Here is a 24,507-nt window from a genome sequence, read left to right on the forward strand (position 1 = left end):
ATTGATTTTTTTACAGAGAGGAAGAGAGAGGAATAGAGAGTTAGAAACATCGATGAGGGAGAAACATCGACCAGCTGCCTCCTGCACACTCCCCACTGGGGATGTGCCCACAACCAAGGTACATGCCCCCGACCGGAATCAAACCTGGGACCTTTCAGTCTGCAGGCCGACGCTCTATCCACTGAGCCAAACCGGTTTCGGCAGTCTGTGACTTTTCAAAAGAATGTTTTATTTTTTTTCCTTCTGAGGGATTCATCCTCAGCCTTCATGCAGGGTGGGCTTTGTGCCAGGTAACGTGTGGTGCCCTGGGAGCAGGCAAGGAGGTGTCCACCCTGGTGGGCACATGCTATTACAGCCCCACATCCTCAAGCTGCTCAGCTACGGAGCCTGCTGATGATGGAGAGCTCACCACGGAAGACAGAATGGAGAACGGACAGGGACAAGCACTTATTGATTGCCCATCAAGTGCCCGAGCCCACATTAGCCCAGTTAGAGCTGGCTGGAGCATGCCGGTTATATGGTCAGAGTTGATCTTGGAGTGAGCATGCTCCTTCCAGTCCAGGTCTACCTCTCTCCCTCCTCCTGCAGTGCAGGTGGAGACCCGGGGTGGCACTGGCCTGGAGCTGAGGCCCACCTGATGAATGGGTATGGCCCACATTAAGAAGGTAAATCGGCCGAAACCGATTTGGCTTAGCGGTAGAGCGTCGGTCTGCGGACTGAAAGGTCCCAGGTTTGATTCCGGTGGTTGCGGGCACATCCCCTGTAGGGGGTGTGCAAAAGGCAGCTGGTCGATGTTTCTCTCTCATCGACATTTCTAGCTCTCTATCTCTCTCCCTTCCTCTCTGTAAGAAAAATCAATAAAATATATTTTTTTAAAAAGAAGAAAAAAAAAGAAGGTAAGTCGGAGTATGATTTTCAACACCTTTATTAAGAAATATCAAAAGTTGATCACAGTTCCATACACAGTTTTACAAAGTTCAAGTGAAGGGGAGCGTGGGGAGGTCACCACTATGCACGTGTGAACACGAGGGCAGCTTGCCAGGGAGGTTACCCTGTAACTCCCATGTCCACACCATGCCTTTCCCCACTGCCGCCAGGTCACAGCACAATGAAGATACTCCAAACTGCTTAAATGCATTATGAATACTCGTTCAGCATTTCTCCTTTTATTTCGTCATCTTCCTTCCCTGAAAAAGCTGAGCTGTTTACAGGAAGCCCACTTGAGCCCCATTCCCTGCTGCTGTTGGCATTGCATGCTCACAAAGCCTGCTTTGAGAGTTGCACAACATTGCAAGTTACACGTCAGCATATCACACTTGGGAAAGGACCCACACACATTGCTATTTTTTATGTAAACGCTAACAAAAAAAGGAGGGGATCACGCCACTTAGAAATAAAACACCACAGTCAACTGTGAAGCATGGGACTCGCCTGCCAACTCCACGGAGGTCCTCGCAAGCGGCCAACGGCACCGCCGAGAACAATTGGATGCAGGGAACCAGCACAGAATACAGAGAGGGATCTTGTCGGGATGGGACATCACGTTCCTTTGTCAGGGACATTGCATCAGCGGGGAATTACGCTTTCCAAATAATCGGGGCTAGTAGGTCACTGGCACCGGCGGGAGACAGCGCCGGTGTGGTGTGCCTCGGTGAAGGCTTGTGCTGGGTGATCTGGGAATGGGTTTCGGAAGCGATGGTCCAGAAACATCAGAAAGAGCCGTCCTCAGAGGAAGGACTCCTTGTTCACCCACATGAGGCTGCGTGTCTCGTTGGGCTTGCACTCATACTCGATGACAGAGAAGGGGCTGCCCCACTGGCAGTGATCGCGCTTGTGGTAATTGTAGAACTTGACTTGCCACACCGTCTCGAAGGTCCCAATGTCCGTGAACTGAGGGGAGAGAAACACGCCCCGTAAAAAGCCCATTCTCCCCTGAGCACTAGGCAAGAGCTAACGGTGGTAAGGTCTTCCATCATCCAGGACAATCAACCAAGGCTCTTTGGGTCAGCAAAGCTTTAACAAACTATCTTCCTTTCTTACGGGAGATACTGTCCTGAAAAACTGTCCATTTCCCCCCACCCCTCTATGAAATCTTATCCCATAGTGTGGGTGGCATGAGTTATTATATTGTCTTGAATAAAAATACCTCCACAATATGTATCTATTTTCCAAATATAATTTCTGGGAACCGCTCTTAGACTCTGAGAGTTTTAGAATTTGCCCCAGAAAGAGGGATTGGGAAGAGAACAGGGAATAATGTCTAATGGTTGCATTTTGATTTCTATTTCAAAATAGAGCTGTCCAAAATAACGCAAGCACAACGTAAGATACAACTGCCCTTCCATCATCAATTTTAATTACAAGAAAAACGATGTTATTGCAAGCATTTGATTGTTAAAGACCCTACTTTAACTTGCAAATATTACTACCTACTGTTTATAAGTCAAGATCTATGACCATGCCTCAGGCTTTGAGTATACCTTATCAAAGTATATACTGAGTACCTACTAGGTGCTTTGCACATATAAAAATTTGTATAAGGTGTTATTCTTACTCTCAAGAAGTTTGCATTCTACATGTAATGCTTTAAACAATAAAAAATTTAAATTAAAAAAAAAGAAGTTTGCATTCTACTTTGAGAAGGTAGGCCCTGCAAGTCACTGCACAGAATTCCCCTGAACCATAAGCCCATGATTCTCATGTTGCTGAGAAGAGGACACAGAACACCCCAGAGGCCACTGGGCAGGTGCTCAAGTGGCCTGTGGGGTAGCCTGACCCAGCTACCACCTCCGGGAGCTATTTAGGGGATCTGGCATTAAACAGCACCATGCCCGTCGTTATTTTATCCTCTGACCCTCCCTTGTCATGGGAGGGGACAGGGACTGACTTGGCAGGATTCTTAGACATGTCAGGAGCCAGAAGACAGAAAGGGGGAGGGCAGTGAGAGCGAGGAGCCTTATGCTTGTGGCTGCGACAGGAGGAGGGCGATCAGGTGCTTCCGGATAGATTTCCAAGATGCTCTCAAAATTATATCCTGCACTATGGCCTCACCCTGCTCATTTGACTCGCCAAACAAGATCTGGCTTTCCTTTGGGAAGTTTGCTTGACTTGAAAGAATGGAAGATATACCTAGGATCCATAAATCTACTCCCAGGTAAGAAAAATAAACTATCTCTGTCTAGAGAGTAATGGCTTAAAGACATATGCTTTATCCATAATGGCCCCAGCCTGGGATCATTCAGCTGATGACAGACAATATTTGGCACATCTATCAAATGGCATTTACTCACCAACAAAGGGAACATACTGATTCAGACAAGACTAGATCTGGACCTCAAAAGATCTTTGCTAATCAAAAGAATCCAGACCCCAAAGAATACATACTGTATGATTCTATATATATACATACACACACACACACACACACACACACACACACACACACACACACACACATATATATATATATATATATATATATATATATATATATATATATATAGTGATAGGATATGATGTAAGCTGAGAAGCAACATCTGTGGTTATCTAGGGCCTGGGGTGGAAGGAAGGGATGATGATTGATGAAAATGTGCAAGAGGGAACTTTTTGGGGTGATGAAAGTGTTTGATTGTAGTGGTGGTTATAGAAGGATATGTAATATGTTTGTCAAAGCTTATTAATCAGTGTGCTTAAGATGGTCATATTTATTATATGTACACTATAACTCAAAGTTGATTAGAAATATCACTTTTTAGTGTGCTACAAGGAAACAGCTATTCTAAATACTGCCAATGGGAACTGAGTTACATAGCTTTGGAAAGGTAATTTGTACCAAGCTAAAAGTTCAGCAATTCCACCTATAATTTTTCATAAGACTATCATAATGTTTAAGGTATTAAAAATATGAACATTTGGATAAAACTGAAACACAGGTCATTAAAAAAGAAAAGAGGTCTAATATATGAAGATATTCAAATATATTTTTTAATTTAAGCAATATAGTTTTACAAATATATTATTGACCTATCAATTTAGCAAACATTTCTAAATACCAGAAGCTAAGCATCTACTAATAGGAAAATATTATGAAAATGGTGGAATATCCATATGATGGATTTATACAGGGTGGGCAAAATTAGGTTTACAGTTGTGAGCATGCGAAACAGTTTATCTTTGTGTTATTTTCCATGCAAACAACTGTAAACCTACTTTTACCCCCTCTGTATAACCATGAAATAGGGTTATAAATGATGTCAGAAAGTGATGAGAACAATGCCAACAGGAAAAAGATGGATAAAAACAGTTTATACACAGTATAAGCTCAAATCCATAAAATAAGATATATGGAGGAAAATGAAAACATGTTAATAATAGAATTCTAAGTAAAAAAAATTGAGTGGTTTTTCTATTTTTCCTGCTCAGATTTTTTGCAATATATGTTACTTTCATAATCAGAAAAGATATTTTAAATGGTGAAATGGATTTATCATCCCTGAAAAATTAACATGTATTTCTCAAATTCTAGAGGTTTTATAAATTCTATTAAGGATACATATATGCTAATCAAAATATTAAAAGTTTATGTATGATAGGCTAATTAGCAACAATAATAAAATGAAATTTTGTTTTATAAATCACCAACTCATTTGAAGATGGTTTAGTATTACTTATTATTATTGACCAGAACAGGGCTTTACACATTTTAAGTGCAATTGAGTTAAGTTAAATTATAAGGATATTTTACAAACACTAGCTGATCTTTTGAGAGAAAAAGCCTGAAATCATGGTAGGTAAGTGGAAGAAACAATGCTGCGGCCTTTTAAAAAAATAAACACAAAAGTTGGTTTTTAAAAAACAAACGGATTCTAACAACAGCTAAGAAAAGACTTATGTTTGAATAATCTTAAAACTAAGAAAGACTCAGTAACCCAAGAGAGCAAAATAGAAGTCTGCTGAGAGCAATAGTCACATAGCTAAATAAATGACACATGAGGAGCATGTTGTAGTAAAACTTAACTAGGGCTTACCATGCCTTAGCTGTTTTAACTTCTTCCTTCCTATTCTTTCTTCTGGAGTTCTATTTTCTGGGCATCTCTCTACCTAGCTCAGAATCTCTTCTCCTTTGGCTAAGAACAGATGGAGTTCTAAAAACTGACATTCTTCTGGAAGAACAGAAGAAATTACTTAGGCTCTCTACTCCCGCTCAACCCATCTGTGCCTTCGAAGGGAAATTTACCCAGGCGGGCTCCCTGGGTGATGCAGTTTATACACAGGTATAATTCTGTGCATTTGTATAGTACTCTTTATTTTATGCAACACTTTCACACACGTCATTCCACATTGATCTTGTGATGGATTTTAACATCTCCATGTTAGGAATGTAAGAACTAAGATTCAGAGAGGTGAAGTGACTTGCTCTTGGTTTAGACTAGGCAGCCAGCTAATGATAGGAGCAGGCCAAGAACCTTGGTTTCCTAATTCCTATCTAGGAACTATCATCATTGTACCAAACTGTTCATATAAGTAAAAGAGCTACAAGTTGATCATCGGTGGTTTCTTTTTTCTCCTTCAGTGAGAACATATACAGATTGTTACCTGTTGAATACTTTAACACTGCTATGAATTGAAAGCTAGAATTTATCCAATATTCAAGCCTAAATTCTCAATGTATTTGGAGGTGGAGCTTTTCAGAGGTGCTGGGGGTAGAGCTCTCATGAATAGAATATCTAGGATCTCTAGATATCTATCTATCTATCATCTATCTATCTATCTATCTATCTATCTATCTATCTATCTATCTTGTCCTTCATGTGACGACACACCATTAAAGCAGCCTTCTATGAACCTGGAAGAGTTCTATCACTAGATGCCAGATCTGTTAGCACCTTTTTTTAAAAAAATATATATATTTTATTGATATTTTACAGAGAGAAAGAGAGAGGGATAGAAAGTTAGAAACATCGATGAAAGAGAATCATCGATCAGCTGCCTCTTACACATCCCCTACTGGGGATGTGCCCGCAACTAAGGTACATGCCCTTGACTGGAATCAAACCCGAGACCTTTCAGTCCGCAGGCTGATGCTCTATCCACTGAGCCAAACCGGTTTAGGCTCTGTTAGCACCTTGATCTTAGACTTCCAACCTCCAGATCTGTGAGAAATAAATGTTTGTTGTTTAAGCCATCCAGTCTATTGTATTCTACAATTTACATTCTTTTATATACCTGGATATTTGATGTAGTATCCTTAAAAGTTGCAAGCCTTGGTATATTTTAATCTCACAACTAATGTGAAAGAGAACCCATCAGATTCAAAGGAGAGAAGATGCATTTGTTGTCCCCAGTAATAAATGAGTAATCATTTATTGATTACTTGTTTTAAACAATTTCTGTGGTCTGACCACTAGTTGGTCTAGAACAGTGTTTTTCAACCTTTTTTGGGCAAAGGCACACTTGTTTCATGAAAAAAATCACGAGGCACACCACCATTAGAAAATGTTAAAAAATTTAACTCTGTGCCTACATTGACTATATATAAAGTAATTCTCTTGAATAGGAATCAAATAAACACAAAGAAAGTATTTTATAATTACTTTATTATGAAATATTAAGTAAACAAAATAGTGAAAAATTATAAAATTCTTGTCTTGTCTGCACCTACGGCACACCAGGCAACATCTCGCGGCACACTAGTGTGCCGCGGAACAGCGGTTGAAAAACGCTGGTCTAGAACACCCAGAGAACTTCCCTGTGTTCCCTATGCCACCCACCTCCACTGGAGATATGTGAAATTCACCAAGTTATTAATAAGATCATTCAGAAATCCATTGACTTGGGAGCATAGAACAAGCTTATGATATTGATAAAAATACAATGTTACTTCATCACCAAGTAAATTCACTATAAAAAGCATCTGTGACTTTTGGTGTAGTGTGATCTATTAATTTCTACTGGATGCCAAGCCCCTCTTCTTTTCTCACATGCTCCCTCTTCCTCGAACTCTTATTTATTCTTTAGTTCTTCCTTTAAGAAAGCCATCCTCACCCTAGGTGGTTTGGCTCAGTGGATAGAGCCTGAGGACTGAAGGTTCCTGGGTTTGATTCCATCAAGGCACATGCCCGGGTTGTGGGCTTGATTCCCAGTGAGGGGCATTCAGGAGGCAGACGACAGATGATTCTCTCTCCTCACTGATGCTTCTATCTCTCTCTCCCTCTCCCTTCCTTTCTGAAATCAATTAAAAAATATATTTAAAAAAAAGAAAGCCATCCTCAAACCTTAAACTAGTATAAGACCCTGGTATGTGCTTCACAGGCATCATTATTTTTTCACTTACACTTTAATAATAATAATAATAATTTGCTCTATAATTGATAATCATCTATAATTTGCTCTACTATTGCTCCTCTAGATTAGAAACTCTGTAAAACCAGGAATGTCCATTTTGTTTACCAGTATTATCGCAGTGTTTAAAATATAGGAAATCCTCATATATTTGTTGACAAACAAAGAAAAAAAATTAATAAAATAAAAATCTAAAAACTAGAAATAAGGTATGAGAATATTGAATTTAGCAATATATTAAGAACCATACATGATGTTTAAGTAGGACTTATTTTAGAAAATGAAAGTATTTTAGCATTTGAAAGTGTATTATATAAGTATTACATTAATATATCAAGGGAGATAAGTTATCTCCATAGACAGGAAAAGAAATTAGATGAAATTTCACATGCTTCCCAATTTTAAAAATACATCTTAGTAAACTAGAAAAAGGATGCTTTAACATAAAAGATACTTGAAACTAACATTATACCTAACAATGTAATTCTGGAGACAGGCTATCCTTTACCAACACTGGCATGCAAATTTATTTTAAAAACATTAGCCAATGCAATAAGGTGGAGGGAAAAAAAAAATCAGAAAATGATGCACTTATATGTAGATTATGATTTTCTAGCTGCAAAACACAAGATCATTAACTGGAAATGTTTAGTATGCAAATTTAGTAAGGTGGCCAGTTACAAAATACATGAACACATATTATAAAAGCAATATATTTAAAACAATGCAGGACTGGCTTAAGAATAGACAGATCAATGGAATAGATTAGAAAGGGTAAAAAGGGCCTTAAAATTATTCCATATAAAAAATGACTATGAAACTGACCTTTGGAGAAGTATTTAATTAATTATATTCGGATATTAAGGGCAAATAGATTCTAATATGAAGCCATGAGTTTAAATATTTTATTTTATACCTTTCCTTAAGGGGAGATAGTGACTGTTTTCTATAGTTGCTATTTGCCCAAACACCACACCCTACGGCCCCAGGCAGGCCTTACCGGCATGGTGATTTGGATGGGTTGTCGTTCTCCACTCTTGGTTGGGGCCACTCCTTCTGTGTCATAGGTGCCCATGTAAACAATCCTTTCCCCGTCAGGCTCTTTCGACTTCAGCTCCAGTGGGACAACCACACCACCAATGGAAATGTTCCTGCAATGGACTTGAGTTGAGCACACGTGGTAGGAATTAGCTTAGGTACCCTTTCTTATCTTGACCACAACCCTAGGCAGGAAACCTACAGGGTGTAGCTAAAAACGACATACGGTATGGTAGAAAGTTCTGAAAATTCAAGAGGCTTGAGTTCTCCAACTCACCAGTCACGTAATCTTAGACCAACCACATAATCTCCCTGGATGGGCAGTATTCTCATCTAGAATACTAGAACAAGGCCTAGACTTTAGCAGCAGTCCTCCTTTTTAGTGTCTCTTTTGTGGAGCTATTAAAAACCTACCTATACCCAGCCCCATCCCAAACCCCAGAGAAGAATTCAGTTGGTCTGGTTTGGGTACTGGTAAATTTATTTAAGACTCACTAGGTGGTTCTAATGGGTAGGTAAGGTTGAGAACCACTAAACTAGTTCTCTCATGATTTTTCTGTTCCTCCAATCAAGGATCCCATGAGTTGGGGTACTCTTCCTCATGCAGCTACAACACTAGACATTCTCATTGGCATCATTCTTTTGTTAGGGTAATGGCCCTCAAATAGTCCTGAGCTACCAATATCAGATCCCTTGACAACCTATTAAAAAGGAAATTCTTAAGCCCCACTGTAGGGTGAGACTCAGCCTTCTGTGTTTTAACAAGACCTCTAGGGGTTTCTGAAGTATACTCAAGTTCAAGAACCCCTGGGTTAGGACATTGAAATCCCCTTGACAAAATTAAGTTTTAACTAGAAAAAAGTCGTTTTGTCATGAACACAGACTCACTTGTAGATTAGCTTGAAAAATAGAGAACTACCTCAAGAAAATGGCGTAGAGAACAGATAACTTGAGAGAAGGGGTTCCTTGGAAAGATGGGAAAGAAAATGTCTGGATCTCATGGAGATGCAGTGATAACACTGGGAAATGTGAGGACAATGGGTCTATGAAGGGCGGAGGGGGGGGGGGGGGGAAGAGCTGCTGACAAATAGATGGGCCAGGAGCACCAGAAAAAACCGAGGTTTTAGGTCCTTGAATTAGGGCCTGCCACCTGAAAGCCATCACGAGTTTAGTGAATTAATGACTGCAGATGGACACTTACTCTGAAGAGGTCTCTGGTGGATTCAAGCACATATACCCGCCCCCGGCCCCCCCCCCCCCCCCCCAACTCAGTATATGGTAGATGATATAAATACTGGCTATTTCCTCCTTCCCCACTGGACTGCCCATCAGGTTTAGGTGGAGGCTGAAAAGAAAGGGACCCCACCCCTGGATGCTTCCCCATAATCTATGAACCCTCCCAGCCAGGGGCCTCCTGGGTGCCGCAGCTGGGGTGGCAGGGAAGAGATAATCCTGCCACGAGTAAACGGAAAAAAAAATAACCCCACAAAACCACATTTTTTTGTTGTTGTTGTTGTGGTTGCTAATCCCAGGCGCCATCACCAGGCTGAACAGAAAACTCAGGAGAAACAGACGGACACCCGGCTCGGGAAACCGGGGCACATTAGGCCAAGCAGAGGGAGGAGGCTGCGCGCTGCCTGCGGCTGCTCGGCCAGCCCGGCGTCCACAGCCGCGGGGGGACAGATGGCGGAGTGGGGAGCGACCAGAGCCACCCTGCCGCCGCCTCCACGCTCCACTCCTCAGCCTACAGCTCGGGGGCGGGCCGGGGCGGGACGCCGGGCCGCGGGAGGGAGAGGAGGACCGGGATTGCGGAAGGTGAACCCCGCGGCGAGCAGCACCCTTTGCACCTCCCGGGCCGCCTGGGGGTCCGCGCGGAGGCTGGACAGGAGGGGGGGGGGGGGAATGAGACATTTACAGGTCAACCAACCAACCAACCAACCAACAAACAAACAAACAAAGCCAGCCCCGAACCTCTGGCTTCCTGTCGCTGTTTTCAACAACCCACCCCGCGATGGGTGGAGGGAAGCCAGAATAGAGGAAAGGCTAAGGGAAGGCAGAGAGGGGACCAATGGAACAGGGACTTCTGCGCCCCCCCCCCAACCCCCCAACCTCAGCTCCGGGTCCCCCTGGGTGCGGCGCGAGCCCGAGGGGCCCGGGAGGCTCCGGCGTCCCGGGGCCTCTGTCCTCCGCGCGTACCCCAAGGAGGGGGGGGGGGGGGCGCGGGCATCCTGGGCGCGCTCCCGCACTCACTCGACCTGCAGCGTGCTGGGCTTGATCTTCACCTCCACCTTGTAGGAGGAGCCGGTGAGCAGCTTGATGGTGCGGTTCTGGCCGAAGCGCTGCCCGTCCACCTTGTAGAAGACCGGGCCGTCGTTGGGCTGGATGCGCAGCGCGATGGAGAGGCGCACCAGGCCGGGCAGGTCCCCCATGGCTGGGCGCGGGGCGGCGGGGGGCGGAGGAGAGCGGAGGAGAGGCGGGCGGTGACCCGGCGGCCGGAGGGCGGTGGGCGGAGAGGAAGCGCGAGTAGGGGGAGGAGGAGGAGGCGGGGGGAAGGCTGCCGTTTGGAGCCCACGCCGCCGTCGCAGCAGCAGTCCGCAGGGGCTCTGGAGCTGCTCCCGAGGCTGTGGCCTCCCGCCCCACGGGGAGGGGAAGCGCACCTCGGGGACCGCGGCGAGGCCCCGAGTCTCCCCATGCCCCTCGCTCCAGCCTGCAGGCTACGGGTGGAGATCAGCGTGGCCGGGGGCGAGAGAGTTAATCCTGTTTACGCACCACAATCCCCTGCAGCTAGGGGAGAGGAGGGTGTCTAGGCTCCTCCTAGGGCTGCGCGGTTTGGGTCGATGGAGGGGATTGGGAGGAAGGGGTGACATCCAGAAGCGACACCTCAGACTGTGGGTGCCTGCCTCCTCGGCCAGCAAAAGGGATGTGCACACCATTGATGGGGTCCCAGGGAGGCAAGGGGAGGCTGAGAGGCGAAAGGGAGACTGGGAGCGAGCAAGGACAGGGAACCGCTAGCCAGTGATTTAAGTGCCAGGAAATAGGAGTCTCTCGGAAGCGGAGGGGAAATGGCCGAGGAAAGGCGCAGTTCCTTCTCCTGTGGTCTGCCAGCTGCACTGGATTCGGAATGTGCGTGAGAAAAGGGGGAAAGATGGAGAGAAAGAAAATAAGCCATGGTCAAGGAGGTACACCTTCTGGCGGTGTATGTTTGAATTGTGCATATCCTTGTCTCAAGAATGACACGGTAATGAATCACACACACACATATTTATAGTTCTGCATGGGTGAGCTATTAACCCTGTCAAAGGCAATTGGCAGGCATATCTGGAAGGCATAGTTGGTGGACTATGTCCAGGAGGGATCCTCCATCAAAGATTATTGGCAGAGCACTTGGCTGGACACATTTGCATATGAAGTATGATTACAGAGACTTTCAGGCAGGAGTCGGTTGACAGATCCTGATTTTGGGAGCAAGCAGAGACCTGGGGATTTAGGGCTGGATGGAGAATGGTTTCAGAGAGCGCAGAGCGAGTTTCTGCTTCAGCACCACCCAGGTGGATAGTACCAGGCCCGGTGAGCACACCTGGGTGGTGGCGAAGCGGTTAGTGAGGACTAGTGGTAGGAACTAGTAGTAAAACTACTAGTGTTTGGTAGTATTTGTTCACCCGGGCTGGTACCACTTTTCTTGAGAAGTAGCGTCGTCTCGAAAGTGATTTCTTTCTTACATTATTCTACAAAAATAAATCAGTTTTAACTACTCTCATTCCAGAGTTGTTTGCAATATTCCCTGCATGATTCTGAATAGTGTTATACTGTGTAGAGTTGCAGAATTTTGTATGATAGCTTCCCTGACACTGGATAGATTTGCTGATCGCACCATAGTTGCTTATGGTGTGATTGTTTTTTGGTTTCTCAATAAGACTCTGCCTCTTCAGGTCACCAAATAATGTCTATCATAGTGTCTTCTCCACAGGGAACCTTCAAGTATTTGCTAATTTAATCAGCTTGTTCCCACTTGAAGGGAGGGAGCCAGACTGGATGGGATGGATTGAAAGTGTTCCTGGCAGCGGAAGCAGTCTGTGTAGTTGTCCGACCCAGAAGCACTCCAGTCAGACTTGTTAAAAATCCACACTCTACCTCTTCCTCTGTTGTGTGACCTGGGTTCCATAATTTCTGGGAAACAGTTTTCTCACCTGTAAAGTGGGCTGGGGAAGCAGATGCTAGCTCTCTGATAGAGTTGTGTTCAAGAGCAAATGAGAGATGCACAGTTGTACCTGGCTCCAATATTAGCGATCATTATTAATTTGAAACCCAAAGAGCAGTAGACATAGGCAAGGATGCTCAGTCATTCCTAGGAGAAGAGCTAGAGCAGTGATTCCCAAAGTGGTCTATATTGACCCCCAGGGGTCTATGACAACCTGCAAGGGGTCTACGTCAGCGGAAAAACAATTTGGGGGTCCATGAAATGAAAATGGGGGTCCACGATAGTGGATCTCAACATACAATGATAGTACCTATTTACTTACATCATATTATCTTATAATATAAAAACATATAAATTATTTATAAAAGTACCTATGAAGTAAAAAATTTATTATATATGTTTATAAAATTGTGTAAGTTGTAGGATAAAAACCTGCACATAATGATATACCAGTATCATCTTGTTACAAGCATACGCGCAGTAAACATTCTTGCCAATTTTTGTCTCAAAGCTTCGCGAACTTGCACCGACTTGTTCAATTTGTCACTCTATAAATATGAATGTGAGAAAAATATGTTCATTCGTTTCCTGAATCTTGAATAGGAAAGTGCTGAGAAAATATTTAAAAAAATATAAACTGGTAGTTTATCATACAAATTATAGTGAATCAGTGTTATTTTGTTTGAGAATGCCGGAGAAAAGTAGGTACATTATTTTTAATTAAATTTTAACACTAAACTTCACTACAGTTAGAAATTTACAAAAAAATCAATATCAGGTAAGTAGGGGGTCTACCCAAAACCGAAAAACATGGCAAGGGGTCTACGGCACAAACAAGTTTGGGAACCTCTGAGCTAGAGGGATGAAAATTAAATCAGTAACATCAAAACTATTTTGGCCTATCAGCTTGGCAATTTTTTTTCACTATATTTATAATTAGTTTTATTATAAAGGATTTCAATTAGGAGGACCAGCAGAATGAAGACACACAGAGGGCGAGGTCTGGGAGGAAACACAGAGTTGGCAAACACTGTAAATACTAAACTTCAGTGCTGGAAAGATGTAGCAAAGTCAGTCCTGTTATACACTGGAGAAAAATATAACTGCTATAACTTTAAAATATATATATATATATATATATATATATATATATATATATATATAAAATCAATTTTTTACAGAGAGGCAGGGAGAGGGAATTAGAAACATTGATGAGAGAAACATCAATCAGCTGCCTCCTGCACACTCCCTATTGGGTATGTGCCTGCAACCAAGGTACATGCCCTTGACTGGAATCGAACTTGGGATCCTTGAGTGTGCAGACCAATGCTCTATCCACTGAGCCAAACTGATTAGGGCTTCTATAACCTTTTATTAGAAGTAATCTGAGGAATTTATTGAAAGCTTAAAATTATACATCTATATCCCTTGAGTCAACAATCCTACTTTTTAAAATCTACCCTTCAGAAGAAATAAAGGCATCATCACCCTGAATATGTGTAATATGGGTACTTATTGCAACATGGATGACAAAAATCAAAACAAAGAATAAAATGAATGTCAAAAATAAATGGCTAAGTTTTTACATGCCCATACTATACAATTTATGTGACTTCCTAAAATAATAAATCACATGTTATATTGGCAAACACATATGCTAACACTGTTACTACACTGTGGTAAACTGGGAAAGCCCAAGGGCAGGCATTTTTGTCTGTTTTGTTCATTGCCATATCCCCAGTCCAGTACACGGTAGTGCTCCATAAATATTTGTTGAATTGTGTGGGAAGCCACCGCTTTCCCAATACTGTCGTCATAAGAGTGCACCAAGGAATGCAGAAGGCCGGTGGACCTTGGACTTAGCAGGGCTGTGCTGAGATAATGGTGGCTCGAAGCAATTACCTCCTGACCTGATAGCCTCAAAGTAAATGTTTACTCATCTTTACTGATCTTTATTGACCTTTGAGATGGTCTGTCTGCTACCTGTTTGTCGTGCTTTACCGAGGGCAAGATGTGTATCTAAAACTGAATAAAAAGCAGACAAGCCAGAATATCGGTGTGTGCTCTTCATGAAAGAGACATCCCGAGCCCCCAATGCCTTCTAAATTCACATTTCTTGTACAGCCTTTTCATTTGTGCATCCACCCCTTCTTCAGATCCTGAACCTTAGCCATGCAGGTTGCGGGAAAATTGAATTCCTCTCTTTGTTGTAACTATGTTCATATGGAAATTCTTTTATGTCTTGAAAAGTAATTAGTTAGATCTATATGATTTATCTGGAATAATGTAAAGAGAAAAATCTAATTGTAAATAATATCTGTAGTATGATGGTATTTTAAAACACTTAAAAATTTAAAACCATATTAATTTGTACATATTTTTATTAATTTGAAAAAGCATTAGACATACACAGCAATAGGGATGTTGAATGGGGATGAAAAGATAATTACTTTAGTTTTTCAGAATTACTTTAGTTTTTTTTTTTTTTTTTTTTTTTAAATTTTACTTTTTTTTTTCCACTTTTTGTTCAGCAGTCCCTAAAGTCTCAAACCAACTTCTACCTGTGTGTTGATGAAAGTTTTGGACGAGGAGTGAGATGACTTCAGTTTGAATTCTGGCTCAGGTATTAATTGTTTTCTTTATGCAAAGCACTTGAAATGTTTGTATTTCAATTTTTATTGATGTAGAATGGGAATTAAAATGCTTCCTTCTCAATGTAGTGAGAATAAAATGAAGAAATTAAAAAATGTTTTTAAAAACTTGCTTTTCAAATATGAGATGTTACTAATGCTAGGCAACACGCATTATTAAAAACATATTCAGAACCATAAAATGCAACTTCTTAAAATGAAATTAATAAGTGTAAAAGTAACTGGAAAATTTCTCATCATTGGTACAAATATGCAACAAATCTGGGTATGGAGCCGAATGGACCTATATTTACATCCCAGTTCTGCTGAGTACAAGCCAGGTGACCTTGAGCAAGATAAGCTATGTAGTCTCTCCAGGATCCAGTGTTTTCATTATTACAATGATGATGGGAACATATATAATGCTCATAGAACCAAATGAGATAACATAAAACACAAGAGTAGTAGTCACATATAAGCTCAATACATTGTAGCTATTTCTGTTCACTTGAAAGTATACTTACTATATTTTTAAGGTATCTAGTGTTATTAGCTCCAATTGATGGCCTTAAACACTGTCTGTCAGCAGGGCAACCATTATTATCATTCTTTTGGAAATTAGGAATTAGGCTAATAACATTCCATGTTCACTGTTCCAGTCTCTATGGTAAATTCATATTATAGACTTTAAAAAGTTATAAGTATTATGATATGGGACATTTTGTGTGTGTGTGTGTGTGTGTATATACATACAGGAGTGGGCAAAAGTAGGTTAAATACCAGCCATTATTACCTAAAAGATAAATCGTAAGTAAGGATAGAAAATAACACAAATAAATAATACTATAACTAATAAATACATAATAATATGAGTAAATTCCTGTGTATTCACAACTGTAAACCCACTTTTGCCCACCCTTGTATATGTAAAAATCCAAACCCAGCACATTTTACTCTCTTTTTCATTCCTTCTGTCCCCTAGGAGTACACTTTTGGATAGGAATTTTTAATGATCTCTTAAAGTTTATTTTACATTTAGAGTTCTTCAATCAAATAAGAAACAAATCGAGTAAAGGAAGATAGAGCGCCTGGGTGTTTCTCACATCCTGGCCCCCACCTCTCTCTCCATCCATCATGCACATATGTGCCCGCATGCTCAGATGCCTCAGATATCCTCAAACTTAAACAGAATATACAGTCTCAATCCTTCTCTAAATGTATTTAAAGTATTGGTGGACATTATGAAATTCTCAGGCTCTGAAATCACAAAATACAATGAGACAATTTCCTGCTAATGCCAACTGGTTTGGCATCAAGCTTGTCAGGATCATAAAATTGGCTCCATTATTTTCTTTCTTCTCCTTCCTTATGCTTTACAAAATGTCCTCTTAAGTAATCACAGGACCTGTAACACAGATGAGTAAGCAGCCATAAACAGTGGAATAAATTGTGCATTATAAAGGAAATGAAGTGACTGATTGAAAATCAAAGCACAGTTCTCCAAAATGAAACTGTCACTTAACGCACAACATACTGTCCGAAAACATGCTGAAAATTGTATATGAGGAGAGATGGGGAGTTAACAGTTAACAAGGTAGGAAGCAGTAACTAGACTTTTATTTATTTATTTCCTTGAGATGGAAAGATGCTATTAAGGCTCTAGATTCTGAAAATCTGACATGATTTGCAGGGAATTTCCCCACTCACTTTTTTTTTTTTTTTTTTTTTTACTAGTTCCATAAATGACCCATAGTCATTCCGAATGCTGGAGTTGTGTCTGAGTATACAGCAGGGTTCATGGACGGGCACTCAAACAAAGGACTGGGTTTGAGCCAAAGAAGAGGGGTCTTGAGAGCTGCAATATAAGTAGAGTGGCTGGTATTAGGAACTCAGTCTAACATAGGTGCTGTAGTCCTTAGCTATGGATGCATAAAAAATTATAACTTAGCAGCTGAAAACAAGGTGCATGTATTATCTTACAATTTCCGGGGAGTCAGGAGCACAGGAGAGTTTCGTTGGATGATTTTGGTGCAAAGTTTCAATCATTCAAGCTGTTAGCCAAGGACACAGTGTCCTGAAGATTTGATGGGAGTGGAGGGTCTGCTTCCAAGCTCACTTACATGGGTGTGGCCAGGAAGCCTCAGTTCCTTTCTGACTGTGGGCTGGAGGCTTCAGTTCCTCACCCTTTGGGCCTCACCACCTAGCATGGCAGAGATCCAAGACAGAAACTGCAGTCTTTATAACCTTACCAGAGGCCAGGTGCACAGAATACATGCACTGGTGGGGCATGTGGCCTTCAGGGATCAGCCTGTTGTGGGGACACCACTCATCCCAGTCAGCCAAGTGGCTGCACTCCTGCTCATCCCAGTCAGCTGAGTGGCTGTGGACCTGCCCCCTGAGCAGCTGCTCCCAATGTGGGAGTGGCATTCATCCCAGTCAGCTGTGGCGCTCCCACTTTGGGAGTGCGCTGACCACCAGGGGGCAGCTCCTGCATTGAGTTGCATCATAGTGACTGGTCAACTGGTCAACTGGTCATTCCATCATTCAGTTGCTGGGCTTTTATTATATAGGATCTTGGAAGTGACATGCCATCGCCATTACCATATGCTATTGTGATAAGGGAGGGAACTTCACCAGGGGTGACTACAGGAGGTGGATATCACTGGGGGCCAACTGGAAGGCTAGGTACCTCAAGTAGAAAAACATTTGTTAATAAGGTGGTTCTCCCTAGGAAACGTCAGGTCGATCAGAAATTTTCCTTGTTAGGAAGCCTCAAAGCATAGATTTATTTTTGTTTGAATAAATAAAATTTTTTTTTTAGTGGTCACTACACCACAAATACTTAAAACTGGGTCAATAAAACATAGCCCTTGGGCCTAATTTGATTCTGCCTTTTTTTTTTTATATGTTTCATGAACTAAGAATGTTTTTATATTTTTAAATGATTGGAAAACTAGGAAGAATAATTATATTTAATGACAGGTGAAAATTACATAATTCATATTTCAGTATGTCCCTAGATAAAGTTTTATTGGAACACAGCTATACTCATTTGTTGAGATATTGCCCAGGGCTGCTCTCATAGTAAAACAGCAGAGTTGAGAAATTACAACAGAGACTGTCTGGCCTACAATCTAAAATATTTATTATTTGAATCTTTACTTTAAAAGTTTGCCAATCCCTGACTTAAAAGGACATTTTAAATAAATTTAAAATAAGATCCTTGTAACTAATAAATTATAAAAGGATATGAAGAATTTTTTTATTGATAATAGAGTATGTCATAAGGATTAATATTTGTGTAAATATAAATTAACATTTATGTAATGAAATAATGACACCGGACAACCAATGGGTCCGTGCTACCTGTCACTGCTTGGGCCAATTCAGCGGAGACAGGGTTGAATCATATATTATTCCAATAATGCTGGCAGTATGGGAGAGCAGCAGGTCACCCATAAAAATCTGCTCTGCACCCATCCCATCATAAGCCAGCTGCTTATATTGGGTAGAAGGGCAAAGATTATGTGGGGAAGTAGGAATTACAGGCATGAGAAAGTAGGCACTGGGTAATCATTACAGGTTATGCCATGTGGGCTGGCGGGTCGCAGGAGGCTGGGCACCTCCAGGCACCCTGGGACCAGATTACCAGCCATAGGGACAGGTGCCTCCAGGACTAGATTGTTTCGGGCACAAGGTTGTAAATCTTTCCATAATGATAGGCAGTTCTTGAGACAGGAGGATGGACTGCATTCTGATGTTAGCTCCCATGTCCCAGGGCCTACAACTCCCAGCCAGGAGAAAATGTGCTTTCTAATCAGAACAGAACCATCGTGACTAACAGAGCATGATTAATATCTCTTATAATTTATAATTAGTTTTCAATATTCCATTTCTGTCCCCAACAATTCCTTTGCTGGGGCTGAGGGCCACCAAGGTTCCTGTGCATTCTGAGGACTGGGCGTTCTTTTTACATTATAGGCGCTCACCAGTACCCTTCCCACCACTACCTTTTACTATTTAAGTAAGTGAAGGGTAACAGAATTTGCCACCTCCAAATATGCCACTTTGGCATAAGGCAATGAATTTAAAATGCGTATAAGAAAAAGAAAAAAAAATGGGGGAAGGGGAATGGTATATGTACGGAGATAATAATTTAATAAATAAATAAATAAAAAGAAAAAATGTCTTCCCTTATGCAAGTCAGAATCAGAGCACTTTGGCAACTAAATACTACCAATAAAGTTAATGTGAAGTGGGAATGGTATAATCAGAGAATGTACACTATGGTTTTAAAAATAACATTTGCCTTTTCCCCCTTTGTTTTTCTTGTTATATTTCATAGAATGAATAATGAATATGTATTACTTTTAGGCTATGAAATGAAAAGATAATCTAGCTATTTTTTATTTAAAAAAAATATTTTATTGATTTTTTTATAGAGAGGAAGAGAGAGGGATAGAGAATTAGAAATATCGATGAGAGAGAATAATCGACCAGCTGCCGCTTGCACACCCCCTACCGCAACCAAGATACATATCCTTGACTGGAATCAAACCTGGGACCCTTCAGTCTGCAGGCTAATGCTCTATCCACTGAGCCAAACTGATTCGGGTCATAATCTAGCTATTTTTACAAACAGGATCAGAGTCAGAAATGAGACCTGGCACCCTGGATGCACTGGTTACAACTGAGCTTACTCAGTTTAGATTTGACTTTTGCGAGGAGTTAAGGGGAAAAAGTTGAGACATTATTTAGTCTGATAAAAAATTAGCAAACATATTTTTCTAAAGAGACAAGATTTTTTTTTTTCCTGGCACTGAATTTAAGGAGAAATTTTGTATGTCTGTGGGTTTTTGTTTAAGGTACATGGAGTAATTTAATAAATATCTTAAAATGTGGTTTTGTGAAAGACAGATTGTTCTTCAAATGAATTTTTATATTAGTACACTGTAAAAACTAAGAGACTTACATTCCATCTTAACTAAGTGAAGATTTCTGTAAGAGACCAAAATAACAATATCATGTAAATTCCATTCTCTAGATATTACCTAATATAGGTAATAGATTCTAGCTCTCACTCTCACCTACCTCAGAGCCAAATTCAGAATTTCATCCTGAAAGGATTCAATGCCAAAAATCCTTGAGGGAGGGATGAAGATCTTCAGACCCTCCAGAGCAAGAATGGGGGGGCCAGGTACGGGTATAGAAGCTCACTGGGACAGAAAGCTCCAGATGCCTAGCAAGGGGCAAACTGGAAAAACAAGAACCCCACCCCCAGGGTAGCCTATCCTCCCCATTTCATACCACTAGTCAGGCAGCTTGGACCCCAATCTTCCAATCTTCCAAAGTAGATCCAAATCCACTTTTTTTTTTTTTTACACTAGACAGACATATTTGTGGTTAGTTTGTTATTCACATTTCTCACCAAACAGCAGAAATTTAATCAAACTCATCCAGTGGAGTTTGTTCCTCTTTCCAGTTACCTATTTCTCTTTCCAAATTGCTACAAATCCTCTCTGTGGTCCAGGTTTAGTTTCTGTCCTCAACTGAGAATAACCTACCTCTTGTCTACCTTATTTAAAAAAAACAACCAACCACCACCACCACCAACAACAAAAAAACCAATAAACAAAAGCCTGGTTTAATCAGTAGAGTAATTTTCATTTATTGTTCTCAAGCAAGACTATAATGCCTTACCAACCTACTGAAACATGACTTCTGCTTTTGGCGTGACAGTAGACCACATAATCTCCTCTTACAAAACAACTAGAACCTACATAAAACACAATTTTTATTACATTGCTTATATATCACAGCAAATAGAGAACCTTCCAAAGGAGAAAATAAAAAACCCAAAGAACCTCGAGTGCCTCTGAGAAGGCAGAATTGAACAGGAAGCAGATGAAATTGCAGTCGAAAACCATGTAGATAAGAAGAGAATGAGAGTCCATATAATTAATAAACTACAACTTAGACCACCAAGAACTTTGGAAATGTAAAATAGCTATGGATAAAACGTTTAAAGAAACAAAAGGCGAATGTTAGGTCTGATCAAATCATTGAGTCAATACCCCTTCCCTGGGACTGACCTTTAGGCCACTTCACAACCAACATTCCCTTTCGCTCAGACCACAGTCCACCTGCTAAGACCACATTCCTCTTGCTAAGACCATTATCCTTCCCCTCCAGACCTTCCCAGGATCTGGACCCTCCCAGAGAATTCTCCACCCAGAAAAGGCCTTTAAAATCTCTGACTCCCTTGCCGAAACCGGTTTGGCTCAGTGGATAGAGCTTCGGTCTGCGGACTGAAAGGTCCCAGGTTCAATTCCGGTCAAGGGCATGTACATTGGTTGTGGGCACATCCCCGGTAGGGGGTGTGCAGGAGGCAGCTGGTTGATGTTTCTCTCTCATCGACATTTCTAGCTTTCTATCCCTCTCCCTTCCTCTCTGTGAAAAATCAATTATATATATATATATATATATATATATATATATATATATATATACACACAGTATCATTAACTGTTTAAAAATTAAAAAAATAAATAAATAAAATCTCTGACTCCCTTTCCCTGGGTGTTGATGCCATTTTGGGTCTGAGCACATCTGCTTTTCCAGATGACCTAATACATTTACAATTCTTTTTTTCTTTTTTAAAAATATATTTTATTGATTTTCCACAGAGAGGAAAGGAGAGGGATAGAGAGCCAGAAATGTCGATGAGAGAGAAACATTGACCAGCTGCCCCCTGCACACCCACTACCAGGAATGTGCCCGCAACCAATGTACATGCCCTTGACCGGAATCGAACCTGGGACCTTTCAGTCCTCAGACCGAGGCTCTATCCACTGAGCAAAACCGGTTTCTGCACATTTACAATTCTTTACCCCTTTTGGCTTTGTGCATTCCTCCTTTGGTGACCCTGACACTTGGTGCTGAAAACAAGCCCTACTTATATTCAGGAAATACCACCCTAAACACCATCACAACCTCCTTTTGTGCCCAGGCCTCATCGAGCAAGGATTTGGGCTCTGAAGGAAAATATTGTCCCCTTTCAGCAGGAAGCAGCTAAGAGACCCTGTGCCCCCTTTTCTCTGAAAGGATCCAGTGCCAAAAATCCTGAGGGAGGGATGAAGACCTTGAGACCCCCAGAGCAAGAATGAGGGGCCAGGGACAGGTATGGAAGCTCACTGGGACAGAAAGCTCCAGATGCCTAGCAAGAGGCAAACTGGGAAAACAAGAACCCCACCCCCAGGGTGACCTGTCCTCCCCATTTCATATCACTAGTCAGGCAGATTGAACCTCTGATCTTTTTCTTCCTAAAGCTAACATCTAGGTCTTAATTGTATTTCAGCTCCAGGCCCAGAAAAGCAGCAAAACCAGAGAAGTGACACTGGCAGCCTCAGGACCAGCTTTTATCTCCTAAGTCCCTCAGTAGGACTGACCTGACGATCTTCATCAACTAGTCTCTTGGGGACATCATGATGCTGTGATGCCTCCCTCCAACCATGAGGAATCTGTACAGTGTTCCAGCTGACTACAAAGTCCATCCCCCTGTGATCCCCAGGAAGTAACTACGGGAAATATGTATGACCTCTGTTCCTATTCCACAAAACACAAAGGCTGGAATGTTATTTCTGATCAAATAATTGAATTGATACCCCCTTCCCCAGGGAACTGGCCTGTAGGTCACTTCACAACTGACATTCCCTTTCTCTTGTTTCCATTTGCTAAGCTCACATTCCTCTTTTTTTTTCTTTCTTTCTTTCTACATATATTTTTATTGATTTCAGACAGGAAGAGAGAGGGAGAAAAGATAGAAACATTAATGATGTGGGAGAATCATTTATAAGCTGCCTCCTGCACACCCCACACTGGGGATTGAGCCCGAAACCAGGGCATGTGCCCTTGACCAAAATTGAACCTGGGACCCTTCAGTCCACAGGCTGACATTCTATCCACTGAGCCAAACCAGCTAGGGCTCACATTCCTCTTGGTAAGACCATTATCTTTCCCCTCCAGGTCCTCCCAGAGAATTCTCCATCCAGAAAAAGCCTGCCTAGAGTCCTTTAAAATCTCTGACTCCCTGTCTCTGGGTGCTGGTGCCCTTTTGGGACTCAGCCCATCTGGTTTTCCAGATGACCTAACAAATGTATAATCCTTTACCCGATTTGGCCTCATCCATTCTTCCTTTGGCGACCCTAAACAATGAAATCATAAAGATGAAATATGTTAAAAGAGACTATAAAATATACTCAAGTTGTAACTGGACAACCAAGGGGTCCGGGCTGCTTGACACTACTTAAGCCAATCCAGCAGAGACATGGTTGAATCACATATGAACATTTATTACATTAGTGCCTGCAGTATGGGAGAACAGCAGGTCAGCCCAAAGGTCTGCTCTGCATCTCAGAAGCCAGCTGCTTATATTGGATAGAAGGGCAAAGATTATGTGGGGAAGTAGGATTTACATTCAGGGGAAAGTGGGAACGGGATAATCATTATAGATTATAAATCTTGTGGGCTGAGGGGAGGGGGATCACAAAGAGTGGGTGTCTCAGCATCAGATTACAGGTAATAGGGACTTCCAGGTGCTTCCAGGACTAGATTGTCTCAGCCACAAGGTTGTAAATCTTTCTATAACTGGCATTTCTTGGGACAGGAGGATGGACTGCATTCTGATGTTAGCTCCCATGTCCCAGGGCATACAACTCCCAGCCAGGAGAAAATGTGCTTTCTAATCAGAACAGAACATCATGGTTAACAGAGCATGATTAATATTTCTTGTAATTATAATTAGTTTCCAATATTCTATTTCTGCCCCTCACAATATGAAAAAGAACGAAAAGCCCAATGAGATCAAATAGCAGCAATCTATTTCCAAAAAAGTATTATACTGGTAGATGTGGGGAAAGAGAATAAAATATCTGCCAGCAGTAGAACAAATATTAATTATTTATTTGATTTTGTTCAAACTTTTTGTTTAGTATTTTGTAACTGCTTAACACACACTTAAATGGTCCTATTGGGAAAGTGGGGCAGGAGGGGAGCTTCTTGTAGACACTGAGGGAAATGTCAGAAAGGCAAAATCTAGCCGGCGCTATCCATTTGTTTTTGGGTTTGCTGTCTGAATAGCCTTTCCTTCCTTCCTTCCTTCCTTCCTTCCTTCCTTCCTTCCTTCCTTCCTTCCTTCCTTCCTTCCTTCCTTCCTTTCTTTCTTTCTTTCTTTCTTTCTTTCTTTCTTTCTTTCTTTCTTTCTGTTTTTTAAAAAAATATCCTCACCCGAGGATATTTTCC

General features: G+C 41.6%; 1 protein-coding gene and 1 long non-coding RNA gene across 3 annotated transcripts; one reads left to right on the forward strand and one right to left on the reverse strand.

The window, feature by feature from the left end:
• Positions 1-907: 907 nt before the first annotated feature.
• CNRIP1 (cannabinoid receptor interacting protein 1) lies at positions 908-11,582 on the reverse strand. Of its 2 annotated transcripts, none has more exons than XM_084901249.1 (3): positions 10,662-11,582; positions 8,342-8,492; positions 908-1,890 (listed from the first exon to the last, which is right to left on the reverse strand). In XM_084901249.1, exons 1-3 carry the CDS (start codon positions 11,069-11,071, stop codon positions 1,726-1,728), a joined length of 726 nt encoding a protein of 241 aa, XP_084757375.1. In that variant the 5' UTR covers positions 11,072-11,582; the 3' UTR covers positions 908-1,725. The 2 variants fall into 2 exon arrangements, with proteins under 2 accessions (XP_084757375.1, XP_084757374.1); XM_084901248.1 differs by having other exon boundaries at positions 10,630-11,278.
• Positions 1,901-24,150, forward strand: LOC311631297. The gene is made up of 3 exons (XR_014796544.1): positions 1,901-3,154; positions 15,109-15,200; positions 22,565-24,150. It is a non-coding gene; the product is annotated as an uncharacterized lncRNA (long non-coding RNA).
• Positions 24,151-24,507: the final 357 nt, after the last annotated feature.

Source organism: Pipistrellus hanaki, assembly GCF_964339955.1.
Source record: "Pipistrellus hanaki genome assembly, chromosome: 12".
Classification (NCBI taxonomy): Eukaryota; Metazoa; Chordata; class Mammalia; order Chiroptera; family Vespertilionidae; genus Pipistrellus; species Pipistrellus hanaki.

Bases quoted from the DNA above. Each gene is read 5' to 3' on its own strand.
- CNRIP1 (XM_084901249.1), bottom strand. From the start codon at position 11,071: ATGGGGAGACTCGGGGCCTCGCCGCGGTCCCCGAGGTGCGCTTCCCCT. The intron at 8,493-10,661 runs GTGAAGATCAAG...AGTCCATTGCAG, and splicing joins GCTCCTCCTACAAGGTGGAG to GAACATTTCCATTGGTGGTG. The intron at 1,891-8,341 runs GTAAGGCCTGCC...CTCTCCCCTCAG, and splicing joins CCATCCAAATCACCATGCCG to TTCACGGACATTGGGACCTT.